The 14,557-nt window shown below is 57.0% G+C and overlaps 1 protein-coding gene across 3 annotated transcripts; it reads left to right on the plus strand.

The window, feature by feature from the left end:
- Positions 1–353: 353 nt before the first annotated feature.
- Positions 354–4,759, plus strand: LY6H (lymphocyte antigen 6 family member H). Of its 3 annotated transcripts, none has more exons than XM_027560678.1 (5): positions 354–467; positions 1,153–1,272; positions 1,755–1,882; positions 2,609–2,728; positions 3,025–4,759. In XM_027560678.1, the coding sequence occupies exons 3-5, from the start codon at positions 1,816–1,818 to the stop codon at positions 3,258–3,260; spliced, it is 423 nt and encodes a 140-aa protein (XP_027416479.1). In that variant the 5' UTR covers positions 354–467; positions 1,153–1,272; positions 1,755–1,815; the 3' UTR covers positions 3,261–4,759. The 3 variants fall into 3 exon arrangements, with proteins under 3 accessions (XP_027416479.1, XP_027416480.1, XP_027416481.1); XM_027560679.1 differs by lacking the exon at positions 354–467 and adding an exon at positions 510–679; XM_027560680.1 differs by lacking the exon at positions 354–467 and having other exon boundaries at positions 947–1,505.
- Positions 4,760–14,557: the final 9,798 nt, after the last annotated feature.

A 14,557-nucleotide genomic window follows, 5' to 3' on the forward strand; every position in this document is an offset into this window, starting at 1 on the left:
GGAGCTTGCAAACCCTCCTCCTGCGGGATCACGGGCTCCGCCAGAGAGGCTTTGTCCACACCCCAGGCCTCTCTCTTTACTTCTCATCCAGTGTACTCAGTAGCCCCTGTCAGTCTGCCCAGGTGTCCCCTGCTTGCCTGCCCTCTCGCTAGCACTTGCCCTGGGCTGGGTGCCCAATGATATCTCTCCCTGTGGGTTTGGTGCAGCCCTCACACGCTTTCATGGTTACATTTTATAGACAAGGACCTGAGGCTCAGGGGGCAGGCGATGTGCCTGCAGTCACACATCTGAGTGTGGTCCCAGGCTGTCTGCATAAACATTTGTCTGACAGATGAGGGCGGGACTGAAGGAACGACTTTAGCACTTGCTCCTCGCCCAGCGGACGGCAGTGCCCGGCAGAGACTGGTCTCAAGCACGAGGGACAGCAGGTGCAAAGCACAGCGCGACAGGCGTGATGGGAGCAGAAGGCAAGAGACAAAGCTGAGAAACTGACCAGAGCAGGCGGCAGAGGGCCTTGAATGCCAAGACCAGGGTTTGGGACTTGCCCTCTGAGTGTGGGTGTGGTTGGAGGCAGCAGTCCCTGGGTCTGCGGCTGCTCGTGAGGTCGTCGTGGAGGCGGTGGGGGAGGGGCGCGGCGCGGAGAATAACCTTGAACCATCGGGATCGGGATCGTGATGGGGTCGGTGAAGGGAGGGCCCAAGGGCCGCGAACAGGGGCCTGGGCTAGTACCTGCGGCACTCGCTCCCTCCCTCCCTCTCTGAGTCTTTGTGCCTTTCGCTTCTTTTCGCAGTAAACGTTCTTCCGAGAAATTCCAAGGGGATCTCAGGCTGAGGGGGAAGGGACCTGCCAGCGCCTGGGTTGGGGGAGGGGGAGGGGGGGAGCGCACGGGTGAAGAGATCGGGAGCGGGGAGGGCGCGCGCGCGCGCTCGCGCGGGCGGGGCAGCGGGGTGCCTGCTGGCCAGGGGGCCCAGGACGGCCCGGGACGGTGACCCTGAGGGGCCCTGAGTCCCAGGCGCCCCCATCCGCGAGACTCCAGCCGCCCCCGCCCCCCGCGCGGCCCCCGCCCCGGCTCTGCCCCGCCCCTCGCGCGGGGTCCGTGTCTGCGGCTGCGTTCCCCGAAAGACACGGCTGCACCCGGGTTCCCGTCCGCAGGGAGACCGAAGGGCACTGCTCCCCGCGCCGCCCCCGCCGCCCGGAGGCCCGGAGTCGCGGCACCCCGGGGATGTGAGTGCGCCCCCGACCCGAGGCCCGCGCTCCACGCCTAGACCCGCGGTGAGAGCCAAGGCTCGCGTGAGGAGACAGGGGAGGAGGCTCAGCGCCGGGTTCCCGGGCCCCCGGGCCCCGGCCCAGAGGTGGGGATGGGGGTAGCGCGCGCCCCTCCCCCGCCGGCAGGTACTGTCCACTCGCACCTCGTCATGCCCTTTCCTCTCCGGACACACCTACGGCTCCCCAGGGACAAGACGCGCCTCCCGACCACCCCCACCTCCCCACCCCTCATCCCACAGGTGCGAGCGCCAGAAGGGGGCATTTCGGGCTGTCCCCCAGCGAGAGGGCAGGCCTCTTCTCCCTGGAGGGGGTGCAGCGATGGTGGATGCTCTCGCTGATGGGCTGGGGGCGGGGCTTTGGAGCTCCCCGGCGACCCCAGGCTCTGGATTCCTGGGGGGAGGTTGCCTTAGGATGCCAGAAAAGGGGAGGGCCCTTCGAGCTGGGCCGGGGGCTTGGTCTCCTTCCTGATCAAGGCTTCCCCCTGCCAGGCCGGTGTCCCAGACGACCCCCGCCCGCAGCCCCCGCGCCTTCCCGAGGCCCGCCTGGAGCATGTTGCCTGCAGCCATGAAGGGCCTCGGCCTGGTGCTGCTGGCCGCTCTGCTGTGCTCGTCCCCCGGTAAGTCTGGGGGCCGCTGGCGGGGGGGAGTCCAGGTCATCTGAGAGTCTGTGCCAGACAGCTCCGGAGAGAACCAGGTGTGGGGCCGCCATTCTCCTATGATGCCCATCAAGCCCACACCCCCTCCCACACCTCTGCGACCCCAGCCCAGCCCTCGCAGTGTGACCCCCCTGCTCGGGCTGCCCCGGCTACAGCCACGTGGGTCTCTCCTGGCTCCCAGGGCAGGGGTGCTCTACCTCCTGGGCCTTGGTCCTGCGGCTGGCCCCCCGCGGATGCCTTGGCTTGGCGCCGGAGTTCCCCTATGCGCTCTTCTTAGAGCCCCTCTGGCTCCCCGTCAAGTCCTGTCTGATCTTCCTCGATGGAACCAACTGGATTCTGGGGGATGTGAGCCACGGGGAGGGGTGTGCAGGAGGGCACCACAGGTGTGATGCGTGTGACTCTGTGCATGTGCACTGTGCATATGTGTGGGGCCTGGGGGTGCAGAGGGGCTTCCGGAGTCCCAGCGGCAGCACCCTCACCCCAACCTGCCCAAAGGCAAACAGGTTTTTCCCAGCCTGTCCTCCAGGTGCCAGTTAGGCCTGGTCACTCCTGGTCAGGGGGTGCCTGGCCTCCTACAGCCACGCGGCTCTCCTAGGACCTGCAACGAGGCAGGTGGGGAGGATGCAGGGGGCTGGCTGGCCCGAACCCCGGTTCCTCTAGTCATTCTCCTCCCCGTGCCCTGCCCAGCTCACGGCCTGTGGTGCCAGGACTGCACGCTGACCACCAACTCCAGCCACTGCACCCCGAAGCAGTGCCATCCATCAGACACGGTGTGTGCCACTGTCTGGATCACAGATCCCAGCAGCAGTAAGTCAGGCTCCAGGCTGGGGGGTGGGGGTCGGTGGTGTCATCGGAATCCCTCTGGCCTCGGACAATGGCGTGTGTCTGGGGGCATGACCCTGCCCTGCTGTCTGACAGTCAGCAGGTACCTGACTCTCTCTGACTCTTTCCGCGGAGCTGGGGGACAGCATGGGTGGGTTGAAGCCTCAGTTGTGTTGCCCTGGGGTCCTGAGCTGACCTGGAGGGTCCCTGGGCTGGGTCCTGGACACGAGGCCGAGAGGCTTGTGGGGCTCCAATCCCAGGCTCCCTGTCTTCATCCCCAGGCAGGAAGGATCACTCCGTGAACAAGATGTGTGCCTCGTCCTGTGATTTTGTGAAGCGGCACTTTTTCTCAGACTATCTGATGGGCTTCATTAACTCTGGGATCTTGAAAGTGGACGTGGACTGCTGTGAGAAGGATTTGTGCAATGGGGTGGCACAGGCAGGGCGCAGCCCCTGGGCCCTGGCTGGGGGGCTCCTGCTCAGCCTGGGGCCCGCCCTCCTCTGGGCTGGACCCTGAGGCCCCCTCCCCACCGCAGGGCTTCCGAGCTTGTCCCCCCACACCTGAGCCCATGGCTGCCCCCTCCCCAGCCTGGCCTGGCTGGCACTGGGGGCAGCCTTGGCTCCCGATCCGCAGCCTGTGGCTCCCACCCGCCCAGCTGTGAGACCTCCCTGTCTCCCCACCAGCTCCAAGTTGCAGCCACAGGACATCTCCAGTGACCAGGCATCCGGCAGGAGGCTGGGCCCCTGGGTCCCTGAGGGGAAGCCGGGCCCAGCCCAACAGCCTGGCTGTGAGGATATCTGCGGAGAAATAAAATCACTTCTGAGCCTGGAGACCCGGGTCTGAGCCTGGGTGGGGATTTTGGGGAGGGAGGGGTTCCTGGCAGAGAAAGTGCAGGTGAGCGGGCGCAGGGAGGGTGGCGCGGGTCCTCTGGGGGTTGCCAGGGGACTGTAGGCCTGGAAAGGTTTGGGAACAGCCTGAGGGGCGGTGAGTGCTGGGCTGAGCAAGGTCACAGGGTGGGCCTGAGGGTGAGGCCTTGCAACCGTGTATGCACACACTAGGGAGATGGACACACCAGACCCACACCCATACCCACTGAGGGCACACTACCCACCACACCACGCTCATGCTCCCCACGTGCGCCCACGCTGACACATTGGTGGCACAGCAGCTCCTGAATCGGTGTGCCCCAGCTCAGGCAAACCGCACAGGTCCAGGTGTGTGTGCAGACGAGAACATGCAGACACGGCCCCGTGTGCAGGTCTCCACGTGCCCTTTCCCGCTGGGGGTGGTCCACTCCCCAAGAGCCGTCGGGCCGTTTCAGGCTCACGTGCCAGGAGTCTGCCACAGAACTAGGCACACTCACATCCCCACGCTGAGTCGGGTGCCACCGCAGGTAGGGTATGGAAGGCCAGTCCCCGAACCGGGGTCTGCGGGATGGCACAGAGGGACAGGGTGCTTCAGGTGGGAGGAGGCAGGGAGGGCCCCTGGAGGTTGACCCGAGAGTGCGGCTTCTCCGGCCTTTTCTGCTCCAGCAGTGGGCCCTCTGTTCGTCCCTGCACCCCTGAGTCCAGCCGGCCTCTGCACCCCTTGGCCACGTGAGTTATCTTGTGGCCCAGGCTCACCACGTGAGGCTCCGCAGCCCCTCCAGGCTCTCTGGGGTTTGGTCCTTGGCCAGTTCCTCCTCATCCCTCTGTGGCTGACCCAGCCCGTGACCACTCCTGGGTCCTGCACCACCTGGAATGAATGATAGTGATGAATGAATGGTCTCTCCCCAGGGCTGGCCCTGGCCTTCCTCCCTGGGCTTCTCTGCAAGCATGACGGAGAGGGGTCTGGAGGTCCTGGGGGAGTGAACCGGGGGCGAGTAGGGTCGGTGGATACTGGTCGGTGTCAACTTCCCGCTGGTGGAGACGGCCGAGGGGCTTGTCGGAGGATGTCTCCCACTCCGTTTTAAGTTTGCTCTGCTGCTCTGCGATGTACCCCTCCCCCAAACCTTAGTAAAGTGTGCTACCCACTGAGTGCGTCTGCTGCTTTTGGGACCCTCGGGACTGGGTGCTGCTGGCGGGTGACCTGGCAGACGTGGCTGGCTCAGGGGAAGCAGGCAGAGAACCTTGGGGATTTGGGGGAGGCTGGGAGCTGGAGCCAGGCGATCTGGAGCAATGGGACGCCTGGAGTTGTTGGGAGGATGTGGACTGACCACCCCAGGGGCATGGGTTCAAACCAACCTCTACCTAGTCTTTGCTGGATTTGTTATTTGAGGCAAGTGTTTAAAACACAAAAAGGCGTAAAGTTCTCCCAAGTCTTTTATTGAAGATGCGCAATTCCGAGTAGACAGGGGGCTTAGAAGGAGGGCACTGCGGCCCAGACAACCTGGCCTCGACATCTCAGCTCCTGTTTCCACGCAACCGAACCTGAGCTTGTGCCCCGACCTCTGAGGGCTTCTCAGTAGCCCCCACCTTTGTGAGCTCTCGGAAGGATCGAAGCCTGCAGCCGGTGTGCCAGCTTGGCCCTGGGGCACGCGCACACACGTGTTGATCAGCCAGTGATAGCTTATGGTGAATGATGTCGGATTTGTGATTTCCGAAGTAGAAGATTTAGCTTCAGGACCAGAGACCAGGCTTGATCACTCAAGAGCTTTTGTGTAGCAGAGTTTTATTAAAGTTTAAAAAGGGACAGACAAAGCTTCTGACATAGACATCAGAAGGGGGACGGAGAGTGCCCAAACTCACTAGTCTTATCAAGGCCTCATATACTTTTGGAGAAGGAAATAGCAACCCACTCCAGTACTCTTGCCTGGAGAATTCCATGGACCAAGGAGCCTCGCAGGCTACAGTCCATGGGGTCACACAACTGAGTGACTAACACACTATATACTTTCACCAGATCCACTCCCACAACAAACATCTTAAATTAACAAGATTAGAACTAACAATAGAAAGGTCTTACCAGACCCACTCCCACAATATAAGTCTTAAGATTGCAAGGTTAGTCAGAAGGTTCTTGTTAAGGAGAAACATGTCCTTGAGCAAGATACTTTGTTATATGACTAAACAAAGCAAAAAAAAAAGTTCTCCCTTCCTCCTTGAGAGCCCCAGACCCCTTTCTCCTCGAGGGCTCCAGATCCCCTTCTCCTTCTCGGGGACCCTGGCCTTCTTATCAACCTATCTAGGAATTGAGTCTCTCGCCAGGGTGCCACGGACTCCTCTTCTGGACAGTTCATCAAGGACACCTTCCTGGGTCAGGAGGTCTAGATGGACCTTTCTCTTTCAGTGTCAGCGGCTGAGTATCCCCTAGACCAATGAGCCAGGACCCATTCGGCCTCCCCTTGTGGAGGGCATAGGGGTCCGTCCCCTGAGTGGTTTTCACCAGTAGTACTGCAGTGACCAGGGTTCTCTGGTGGCTCAGTGGGTAAAGAATCCACTTTCAGTGCAGGAGATGCTGGTTTGATCCCTGGGTTGGGAAGATCCCCTGGAGGAGGGCGTGGCAACCCACTCCAGGATTCTTGCCTGGAGAATCCCAAGGACAGAGGAGCCTGGTGGGCTACTGTCCAAAGGGTTGCAAAGAGTTAGACACGACTGAAGTGACTGAGCATGCACGCACTGCCATGACTGGGCTAGTCCCCGTATCCTTACGGGGTCAGGCGATTATTTCTGTCACATTGATTCCGAGATGAGGACAGCTGAGCTGGAGAGGACATCGACCTAACAATGAAATACGTGCCTCAGAAAGGGCCACGTTAAGTCAGTCACACCAACTCCATCTGCATCCCTCACAGAGGTGTTATTCAACTTTAGGACTTTTATGAACCTTACTCTGAGCACCACTTAAGAAGGCATTAGTGGGACTTCCCTGGTGGCCCAGTGGCTAAGACTCCATGCTGCCACTGCCTGGTTTTGACCCTTGGTCAGGGAGTTAGATCCCACATTAAGAGCTGGCATGCCACAACGAAAAAGATTCCACCTGCCACAGCTAAGACTGGGTTCAGCCAAGTAAGTAAATATTGAAAAGAAGTTACGAGTGAGGCTGGATGTCCTAAGCATTTGTCAACCCCTGTGTTTCTTCTGTGATTGTGCAATAACCCCTCCTACTATTGAGACTTTGTCTTTTCCTGTGACTTGTCAGACTCGTGTGTGTGTCAAGGAAACAGTCTTTGCCATGGTGTGTGTTTTGCAAATATTTCCTTGCATCTTTGTTTTTGATGTCTTCATTGTACGTATGTATCTTGAGTTTCGTGTGGCCGGATCTAACTGCTGTTTTATGGTTTCTGGGTTTCGGGTTTTATGAACACATCTTCTACCCTTTCCTGAGGAAAATAATCTCCGTGTTTTCTTGTAATATTGTTACAGATGTGGCGTCCACATTCGGATATCTAGTTCTGGAGTTTAGAGTGTGGCAGGAGGCAGGGACTTCCCCCAAACATATGTCGTTTTGCTCAATGCCATTTTTTGAATAAGCCGTCTTTCCCTGGTGACTTAAGCACCGTGTGGATAACAGAGTGCATTTCTACATGTGTGTGTGTGTTTCGGGACTGCACCCAAATGGCAGGGGACCCCCTCCCCACCTGGGGGCCTCCTCCCGCTTTGGGTCCCATCAAGCTGCTTGACTGCAGCCCAGTTTCAACAATTGGTGAGGCAAGAGCCTGCCTTCTCTTCTTTTAAACGACTCTTGCCACTTCTTACAGTTTGTTCTTACAGATGAGTCTAGTCCCACACCCTCCTGGGGGTTTTGACTGGACTTTCGCTCATTTTGGTTCGAAGCTGGGGAAGGGAGCATTCTTCACTGTTGGAAGTCCTGCCGCTGAGAAACTCCATGTATCTCACCGTGTATTCAGTCCCTTCACACAAGTGCATCGTTTTCTTCATGTGGCTCTTGTATTTTCCTTGATATATTTACTGCTGAGCAATCTGTAGTTTTTGGGGTGTTGGAAGTGGGATTTGATTCCCTCCATTTTCCTTTAAGGTCATTTTTCATGTAGTGAGGTGATGTTTTCCATTTTCTTCGTGGTGTTTATTCCAGAAGTACTCAGCCCCCACCAGTCCCCCACTCCAGCAGGATGATGAGGGAAGGGGTTGAGGGATCCGCAGGAGCCCTCAGAAGGCTGGCCTCCATGTTTCCCAAATCCTCCACCCACCGCGCCACGGGCCTCTCAGAGAGAGATATCAAAACCGAGCGAGTTTAGGGAGAAGCCCCTCAAAACACTTCCAGGCTCGGCGCTGGGGGAAACTCTCGAAGGTGAGGCAGTGGTGCCCCTGAGTGGAAGGGCTTGGAAGGAGTGGAGGGTGGTCTGGGTCACAGAGAAAAGCTCCTGAGAGCGGGGCCTTGGAGCAAGATGGGCGGGTGAGGGGGCAGCAGGTGGCCACACCAAGCTCCCGCCTGCCAACTGGGCGAGTGCTGGAGGCGAGGCCCACAGACTAGAGATGCGAGACTCATTCAGCCCGAGAGCCTTGGTGGCCGTGTGAGGCCGGGTCGAGCTGAGGGGCACTGCAGCCAACATGTCTGCCATCCCCGCTGGGCACAGCCCAGGGAAAGGTGGGCCAAGACAGGTAGGTTTCCACCACCTGGTAAGATGGGTCTTGAGAGAGTAATTGTTACAGATTCAAGTTTGCCCCTCATTCTCCTGAGGCTGGCCTGTGCTCACACCCTCTAGTGTATCGGCCAGAGTCCCCCTGGGTTGGAGGGGCCTCAGCAGGGACTCTGCTGGGGGGATGCGGGGAACCTCTCTCGGCGGCAGAGTGGGCGGGCTGGGAATTGCCCCTCGCCCCGGTGGAGCTGTCTGTGGGTGTTGTCTGGAGGCATCCTCCAATAGAACCGAGGTCATGCAGTGACTCCTGAGGGGCTGGGGGCTGCAGAATGAGGCTTCTGGACCACAGACAAGTGGGGTTCACAACACAGGGACTATCAAGTTGGTGCAGAGGGTGTCAGGCAACCAGGGGAAGGGAAAGAGACTTACTTTCCAATGCATATCTCCCTAAATTCTATTATCAGAATCTCTTAAACTTCCAAGGCATGATACATACATGCAATCAGATAATCTACAAATGAAGACTATTTGGCTGTGTTTTCCCAATATTTTCCTTGCTTATTTAATTTTGGTTTCTATTGCATTAGCTGGGGTCTGCAAAGCATAGTTGAATAGTGGCAGTGATCCAGGGCCTCTGTGTTAATGGAAGATCTTCCCTGTTGCACCCTGAGTTGATGTTTGCTTTTGGATTTGATAATCTGTCTTTATTCAGCTTAGACCTTTATTTACTCATATTTCAATAGATTTCTTTATTAGGAATGTCTGATGAGCTGAAAAGAAATACCCTTCACCATCTGTTGTTATCACCTTGCGTTCCCTCATTTAATTGGTAGTTAATACAGTGGGTTCTCTCGTTCCATGTCCTGATGGTCCTTGTGGCACAAACAAACCCCAGTGGTCACGGCATAGTGCCCTTTTAAACTTCTGCTGGCTTCAAATCACCAGCAGTTGTGTCGTGTGATGGTTGAACCAGAGTCATGATTGAGACTGGTGACTACTTTGCCTTGGGATACCTTTGTTGGAGGTGAGCTCAGGATTTTGGCAGCCTCGTGGAACAGACGGGCAATTTCCCACCACCCGTGCTCCGGAGCAGTCTGCTCCTGGGGGTCCATTTTCCCAGTGCCCTCTCGATGGGGCTGGGGGGTGTCTTTGGCGCTGGCCCAGGGGAGCTGCAGGGTGGCCGGTGCTCTGAGACACCCTCCCACTCCCTGCCCGCTGGGTCTGTCCCTCAGAGCATCTGTCCATCTCCTCCCCACGTGCACTTGATAGCGGCCCAAGTATAGGTCTTCCTATGCCCACTTGACACCTAGGAAGCAGACCTGGAAGAGGTAAGATGCTGATGTCACTGAATCTGCAGGAAATGCCTGGACCCAGGTGTCTCTTCTGACACCTTCTTGCTGTGTGATTTTGGCCAAGTTCTGTTTCCCTTCTGAGCCGGCTTCTGTGTCTGTGAGGTGCGGACACACTCAGCTCGCTGGAGAGTTGTAAGTGGAGGAGGGGCTGAGCCTAGAAGTCAGGCTTCCGGCCCTCCTGTCCCTGCTGGCAGAATGCTGGTGGTGGAAGTGTGGGGGTGTGGGACAGTGAACGGCCCCCTCAGTTCCCTCAGGGCTCAAGGCTTGCCTGATCCCTCCTCTCTTCCGTCGAAGCCCCTTCCAGACTTCAGGCTCTTAGGCAGTGTACTTCCTGGTACACCTTCCCGCCTATGCTCCCAGCCCCCTGAGGAGCCTCTGATCCCGTCGGGATCTTGTTTCTCCCCAAGTCCTCCAACACCTCCACCTGGGTGCCCCTGTCTCCTCCTCCCTCCTGGGGCCCCACGGGACAGCTGGCGGTGCAGCTCTGCATGCATCAGGTGTTGGCAAGCATCGGTGAATAGAGCTGAGCTGGGCAGAGCCCCCAGCTCTTCCTGCTTCTCCTGGTGGGAGGACAGTAGTGCCCGCCCCCTCGCCTCCAGCCCCACCACCCAGGCAGGTAAGGAAGCAAGGTGGATGCGAGAAGCCTCCCCTGGTGCTCCGTGCACCAGTTTTCAAACTCCAGCAGGATTCCTTCAGGTGAGGGTTCCAACACAGAAGCTCAGGCCCTGTGCCCAGAAATCCTGATGTCAAGTGCCCCAGGAATCTGCACCACTCTCACCCCATGATAAGCTGTGGGTGCCCACCAGAGGAGCTTGGAGGGCGAGTTGAGGTTTCATGTGCTTTTTTATTCATTACACTACTTTTTTGGACCCAGGTGCTACGCTGTAGGCCTCGGGGATAGAGCTGGGAGTAAGACAGGTGAGACAGTCTGGGCTCTGCCCCTGCGGAGGGTGCCAGGGGCTTTCTTACCCTTCCCGGAGGGGCAGCATGGGGCACTGGGTCCGAAGTCCTGAGAATTAGGTGAGGGTCTCCTCCATAGCTAATATATTCAGTCAGTGACACAGGCGAGAATTGTCTGCCCTGTGCTCCTCTGGGTCCACCCAAGGTGCCTTTTTTGGGCTGTGTTGGGTCTTCGTTCAGGCGTGTGGGCTTGCTGTGGTGCATGGGCACGTGGGCGCTAGAGCGCAGGCTCCGTACTTGGCCTGTGAGGGCTCAGCTGCCCCGAGACATGTGGGATCTTAGTTCCTCCACCAGGGATTGATTCCATGTCCCCTGCATTGAAAGTGCAGATCCTCGACCATTGGGCCACCAGGGAAGTCCCCAGGGTGTCTTTATGCAAAACCAGGGCCCTTTTCTCCCTGCCTTTTCACACCTCACTGTTGCCCTGAGGAGGAGCCCGCCGGTCTTTCCAGTGGGAAGGGGTCTCTGCTCCTTCCCATGGAGCACTGCGCCTAGCCCCCAGTCGGGAGGGGCTTCTGCTCCTTCCCATGGAGCACTGCGCCTAGCCCCCAGTCGGGAGGGGCTTCTGCTCCTTCCCATGGAGCACTGCGCCTAACCCCCTGTGGTGCACTGAGCCTAGCCCCTAGCTTGCCCTGCGCCTCAGCTCACGCAGGCGGAGGCTGTCCCTCCGTGCGCTCCTGTCTCAATGCCTTGATATGTCACCAGCAAGCGTCTCTGGGGAACCAGCACCAGGGCTGGCCTTCCTGGACCTTTGTCACTGACAAGTGTGGTCGTCTCTCCTGCCTGAAGGATGGAGCCAGCCCAACTCCCACCAGCCGAACTCTGCAGTCAATGGCAGAGTTCATACATTCCGAGAGCCCTTCACTCATCCATTCTCTCTCTTGGTTTATGCATTTGTCCCTAAGACATGCAGAGGATCTGCCACAATGAACTGACCAAGGGAGGAGGGGGGCGGTGAGGGCCCTAGAGCGGGTCTGGATCTTCCTCACCACCAGCTGGGACTGACTTTGAAAGCCAGCCATGGACAGAGGAGCATGGTGGGCTACAGTCCATAGGGTTGCAAAGAGCTGGGCACGACTGAAGCAACTTAGCAGGCAAGCACGCACGATTTTGCTGAATGAATGAGTAAAATAAAAATGAGTGAGGGATGAAGAGTAGTAGTTAGATATGTCAAGAATCACACATGATGAGAAGAGGGCTTCTTGAACACGCTGGGGAGCAGCTGTACCTGGTGGAGCGAGTCCTCCTTGGGCTGCAGCCCAGGGTCAGCATGCCCACCAACCCACTGCCTGGATCTCCCTGGGCTGAGAGGAAAGCCCAGGGCTCGCTGCTCCCTCCCCACAGAGCACAGGGCCCTGGGCAGCATGTGGCCCAGCTAGGCAACAAGACAGACTTCAAGATGGACAGAAAGACATTGCCTTCCTGAGGTGACATGGGGTCTTGATCCAGGGGAGGCCCCAGGGGGAGGGCTGGTCCATCTGAGGGAGCACAGCTGGGAAGGAGACTGAGATTAGCTAATCAGAAATCAAGTGGTTGTTTGGTGAATGTCCCCCAGTGTTCCCTGCAGTAGTCGCCATGGTTACCATGCCTCAAATCCCTGGAGTCTTTTGGCAGAGCCCTCCTGCTCAAGTCGAGTGTTCCGTTTCTACTTTGTGGAGGTTTACTAGGCCAAGGAGAGTCCTGAGACCTTCAAAGACATGCATGGGTGTCAAGGCACCTGCATACAGGCAGAGGTCCTGCTTCCACCGTTGCCAGGCAGATTTGAGTCTCAGATGCAGAGTCCTAGCCTCGGATTAACAGACTCTCAGTCTGACAATGCCCCAAGGAAGCCCACGTACACCACCTGGGCCTCTCATACCTCGCAGGTTGGAGACACTCTGGAATGGCCACTGCGGAACACAGCCTGTTGTATTCTTGGAGCTGAATATTCTGCCTACCATAGCCAAGCCATTTCCTTCTGGCACATCACGCAGTGAAGTGTCAGTGTGTGTACCAGGAGGATGTGTATGGTCATACCATTCACAGGAGCAGAAATCCTGGAGCAGCCCAAATGCCCACCCACAGGAGAGTGGGTGGACGAGGTGTGATGGGGTCACAGGTCACAGGAAGGGATATGATACAGCAGCTGCTATGAATGAGCGAGTGTCACAAACCAACATGGATGCACGTTGGCACTATATCACAGAAAGCTGATGCTCGCACATACATTCCTTTGTACCATTATTTTATTCAGATGTGATAGAAAACATTGTTTTATAGACAATAACACTTTATATCATCTATCAAATATCTAGCCATCTTTATCATCATTATTTTCTGTCTATTTACCATCATCATCATCTATCTACTTGTCACTTACCTGTCTATTATCTATCAATCACCTATCATCTATCTGGGCTTCCCAGGTGGCTCAGTGGGTAAAGAATCTGCCTGCAGTGCAGGAGGCACAGGAGACATGGGTTCGATCTTTGGGTTGGAAGATCCCCTGGAGGAGGGCATGGCAATCCACTCCAGTTTTCTTGCCTGGAGAATCCCACAGACAGAGGAGCCTGTCGGGCTATATAGTCCATGGGGTTGAAAAGAGTCGGACGTGAATGAAGTGACTTAGCATGCACATCTTCTATCAGCCAGCGTGTTCTCACCTCCATTCTTATCCTAATTGCCCCTGCAAAGACCTAGTTTCCAAATGAGGGCGCACTCTGAGGTTCCTTTGGGGACCCAGTGCACCCGTTCTGTGCTGTGTCCCTTGCACTCCCAGGCAGCCCTCAGCTTCTCACCTAAGATCAGGCTGCTCCTGCTAACCCGGGGGCTGTGCACCTGCCTGTGGGGACCGGGAGGACCGGCATCAGGGTGGCAGGTGGCTGTTGGGAGCAGCCATGGGCTCCGGGGGTCTGCAGACAGTTCAGATTTCTGTGGCTTGAAGCACTTGGTGGCTGAAGGGAATGTGTCCTTGAGACACGCTGGTGTTGAAACTGCTAAGTGAGCTTTACGCTGCCTTATGTTTCTGTGATGCAACAGAGCAGCCTTCACACAGAGCCCACTGCTTCCCTCCTGGACCAACCCACTCAGACTCTGGAGGGAAGGGTGCAGTGGAGGGGCAAACACGGTGGAGGGAGCCCCAGGGAGCCCATGAGAGCAGGTGCTGACCAGGGGTCAGGGGTGGCAGGGGTGACTTGGGGGAGGAAGGGAGAAGCGCTTTGGAGCTGGACATGAAAACGATGGGTGGATGTCTTGATTCAGGATAAGTCTCAGCTGGGGACAGCTGATGAGACCGCGGGCTTATGACTAGACCAGAAAGAAGGGCCGCAAATTAAATGATCAGAAATTAGGATTTTAATTTTGGTACTTCTTCCTAACCTTTTGTTCTGTTCAGTCGTTCAGTCATGTCCGACTCTTTGTGACCCCATGGACTGCAGCATACCAGGCCTCCCTGTCCATCACCAATTCCTGGAGCTTGCTCAAACTCGTGTCCATCGAGTTCAAGCGGTGATGCCATCCAACCGTCTCATCCTCTGTCATCCCCTTCTCCTCCTGCCTTCAATCTTTCCCAGCATCAGGGTCTTTTCCAGTGAGTCAGTTCTTCGCATCAGGTGGCCAAAGAATTGGAGTTTGAGCTTCAGCATCAGTCCTTCCAATGAATCTAACCTTTTGTTAGATTTTGGTTATTCCAAACAGCAATCCTCTTAGCTCCTTTGGTGCCTGGTGCTTGGTGTTCATGAAAAGCTCTCTGGGTACCAAGAGACCACCGTTCGTGCCCATTGAGATTTACTTACAGTTGATCCTCTTACTCAGATCCTGTATTTGTGAATTTGCCTACTAGCTAACATCTGTTTGTAGCTCCAATCAACAGCCGCCATGCTTCCTCAGATGTTTGAAGATGTACGGAGAGCAGTAGAAGACTTGAGTCACCAACATGCCTGTCTCTGACTGAGTCTGAAAAGAGGAGGCTCTGCTTCCTTGTTTCCTGGTCTGTCTGGTGGCAG

The sequence above is a fragment of the Bos indicus x Bos taurus genome, chromosome 14 (assembly GCF_003369695.1).
Source record: "Bos indicus x Bos taurus breed Angus x Brahman F1 hybrid chromosome 14, Bos_hybrid_MaternalHap_v2.0, whole genome shotgun sequence".
Classification (NCBI taxonomy): Eukaryota; Metazoa; Chordata; class Mammalia; order Artiodactyla; family Bovidae; genus Bos; species Bos indicus x Bos taurus.